The sequence below is a fragment of the Eriocheir sinensis genome, chromosome 59, assembly GCF_024679095.1.
Source record: "Eriocheir sinensis breed Jianghai 21 chromosome 59, ASM2467909v1, whole genome shotgun sequence".
NCBI classification, from domain to species: Eukaryota; Metazoa; Arthropoda; class Malacostraca; order Decapoda; family Varunidae; genus Eriocheir; species Eriocheir sinensis.
Window position 1 is genome coordinate 237,501 of NC_066567.1, and position 2,500 is coordinate 240,000.

Genomic DNA, 2,500 nt, shown 5'->3' on the forward strand with positions numbered 1-2,500 from the left:
GAGGATGGCGTCCGCGCTGGCGAGCTCCGCGCGGCTGCCGGTCAGCACGCAGGTGTCCACGGGGCAGCGCAGCTTGAGGAACTGGCCGCGCCCCGCCTTCAGGCCCCAGGAGTTCATGCCGTTGTACATGAGGATCTTCTTCACCGGCGGCGGCGCGCGGTCTGACGCCGCGGGGTCCGGGTGGTCCTCGAGCTGCGGCGGCGGCGGCGGCCTGAACATGAGCTGGTCCACGATGCGGTCCCCGGAGTCCTCGCTGGGCCACAGCGCGGCGGTGCGGGCCCACTGGTCACCCTCGGGAGGGGTCTCGGGTCTGAGGAGCCCCCCGGCAAGGTACCAGGGGCGCAGGGGCGGCGGCAGGGTGCTCAGGCTGACGTTAGGTAGGGGGCGCGGCCGAGGCACCGGTGGCAGGGCTGAAACAGGGAGGAATTGAGTGAGAGAGAGAAGTAGCCGGAGCAGTGGTAGTAGTAATAACACCAGTAATAGCAGTAACAATAATAGCAGGACTATAGACTTACCCCCCAGGACACTCTGCAGGCCTCGGTCCCCGTCGCCGCCGTCCCCGCTGGGCTTGCCGTCGGCCGACTCGTCCAGCTCCAGCACGGGGTGGTCGAGGTGCGGAGCCCTGGGCAGCGTGAGCGGCGAGGGCGGCTGGGCGGGGCTGAGCCACGCGGCGCCGGGCTGGTGCACCGTCACCACCAGCAGGGAGCACGTGGTGGCCGCGGACAGGTACAGCAGCCCGCGGCGGAGGGACACGCGCGGCATCCTTGCGGCCAATGAGGCGGCGGAGGCGACTACGGCTGCGACGGATGGGGTGACTGCCCGCCCACCATCACCGACCACACCACTGGAACCAAGGGAGGGACGGTGAGACAGGTGGCAGGAGTGGCACTAGGCTGCTTCAGACTACACCAACACCACACACACCACTACAACCAAGGGAGAGCGAGGTGTGAAAGGCAGGAAGGGAGGTAAGAAGGTAGGTATAGGTAGGTATGCCAATACGTTGGTAACGATTGAGACTACACCACAATCACCCACTACTACTACTACTACTACTACTACTACTACTACTACTACTACTACTACTGGCATTCTATTTTCGTGACCTTCAGTTAGGTAAAATGATCTGAACTTCTGCCTCTCTCTCTCTCTCTCTCTCTCTCTCTCTCTCTCTCTCTCTCTCTCTCTCTCTCTCTCATTCTCTCACACACACACACACACACACACACACACACACACACACACACACACACACACACACACACAAAGAGATATATAGATAGATAGATAGATAGATAGATAGATAGATAGAGAGAGAGAGAGAGAGAGAGAGAGAGAGAGAGAGAGAGAGAGAGAGAGAGAGAGAGAGGGGGTCGATTAATGATAGGTGAAGATCTCGATGTCACAAGTGTAATGACCGTTCTCTCTCTCTCTCTCTCTCTCTCTCTCCCCGCGTCTTGACATGAAATTGATTCTTTCTGGAGGTGAAGGAATGTGTATCAAGGAGAGAGAGAGAGAGAGAGAGAGAGAGAGAGAGAGAGAGAGAGAGAGAGAGAGAGAGAGAGAGAGAGAGAGAGAGAGAGAGAGAGAGAGAGAGAGAGAGAGAGAGAGAGAGAGAGAGAGAGAGAGAGAGACAGAAAAATGTAGTCTAGTAGTAGTAGTAGTAGTAGTAGTAGTAGTAGTAGTAGTAGTAGAAAACGAAAAGAAATTAAGAACAAGAATATAATAGTAGTAGTAGTAGTAGCAGTAGTAGTAGTAGTAGTAGTAGTAGTAGTAGTAGTAGTAGTAAGAAAAGACAGACCACGTATAAGGTCTCTGCAGTATTAAAATGTTATGTAAAAATACCGTAGACTTAACTAACACTACTATATCAATAATTACTCTCATTTCCCTATCAGTAATTCTTAACATTAATTAGATATCTTCAGCATTATAGAGGTCACGTAGCTTGTTCTTGAGGGGGGACTTAAGATTTTAGAGGCTACAGAAAACGAGGTGAGGGTATTCTGATGTATTGATGTTGTGTTATCTTAATGGTGTGTGTGTGTGTGTGTGTGAGTGTGTGTGTGTGTGTGTGTGTGTGTGTGTGTGTGTGTGTGTGTGTGTGTGTATGGTCATATCTCACGCCATAAAAACACGTCGATAAGCCCATACTCTCTCTCACACACACACACACACACACACACACACACACACATACATACATACACGTATACATACAAGCGTCCATTTTACCTTCATCCATCACCTTCATCCATCACCCTCCTCCTCCTCCTCCTCCTCCTCCTCCTCCTCCTCTTCTTCCTAGAGCAAATTTTCACCCCGTTCAATCTTTCATTCTCTCCTCCTCCTCTTTTATCTAACTCTTTTTTTCGTAACCCACAGCATCTCTCTCTTTACTCCGATGACAAAGGAACGTTAGATTAAGTCAGTCTCTCTCTCTCTCTCTCTCTCTCTCTCTCTCTCTCTCTCTCTCTCTCTCTCTCTCTCTCTCTCTCTC

General features: G+C 52.2%; 1 protein-coding gene across 6 annotated transcripts in view; it reads right to left on the reverse strand.

Annotated features, from left to right (window-relative positions):
• LOC126985219 (glycoprotein 3-alpha-L-fucosyltransferase A-like) overlaps window positions 1-2,500 on the reverse strand; it is a 45,432-nt gene that overhangs the window by 10,783 nt on the left and 32,149 nt on the right. For all 6 annotated transcript variants that reach the window (XM_050839830.1, XM_050839831.1, XM_050839828.1 and 3 more), the window contains 2 exons: window positions 516-844; window positions 1-410 (listed from right to left, as the gene is read on the reverse strand). The exon at window positions 1-410 is cut by the window's left edge and continues 476 nt beyond it. In XM_050839830.1, coding sequence (XP_050695787.1) covers window positions 1-410; window positions 516-844 — 739 coding nt within the window. The remainder of the gene's footprint in view (window positions 411-515; window positions 845-2,500) is intronic.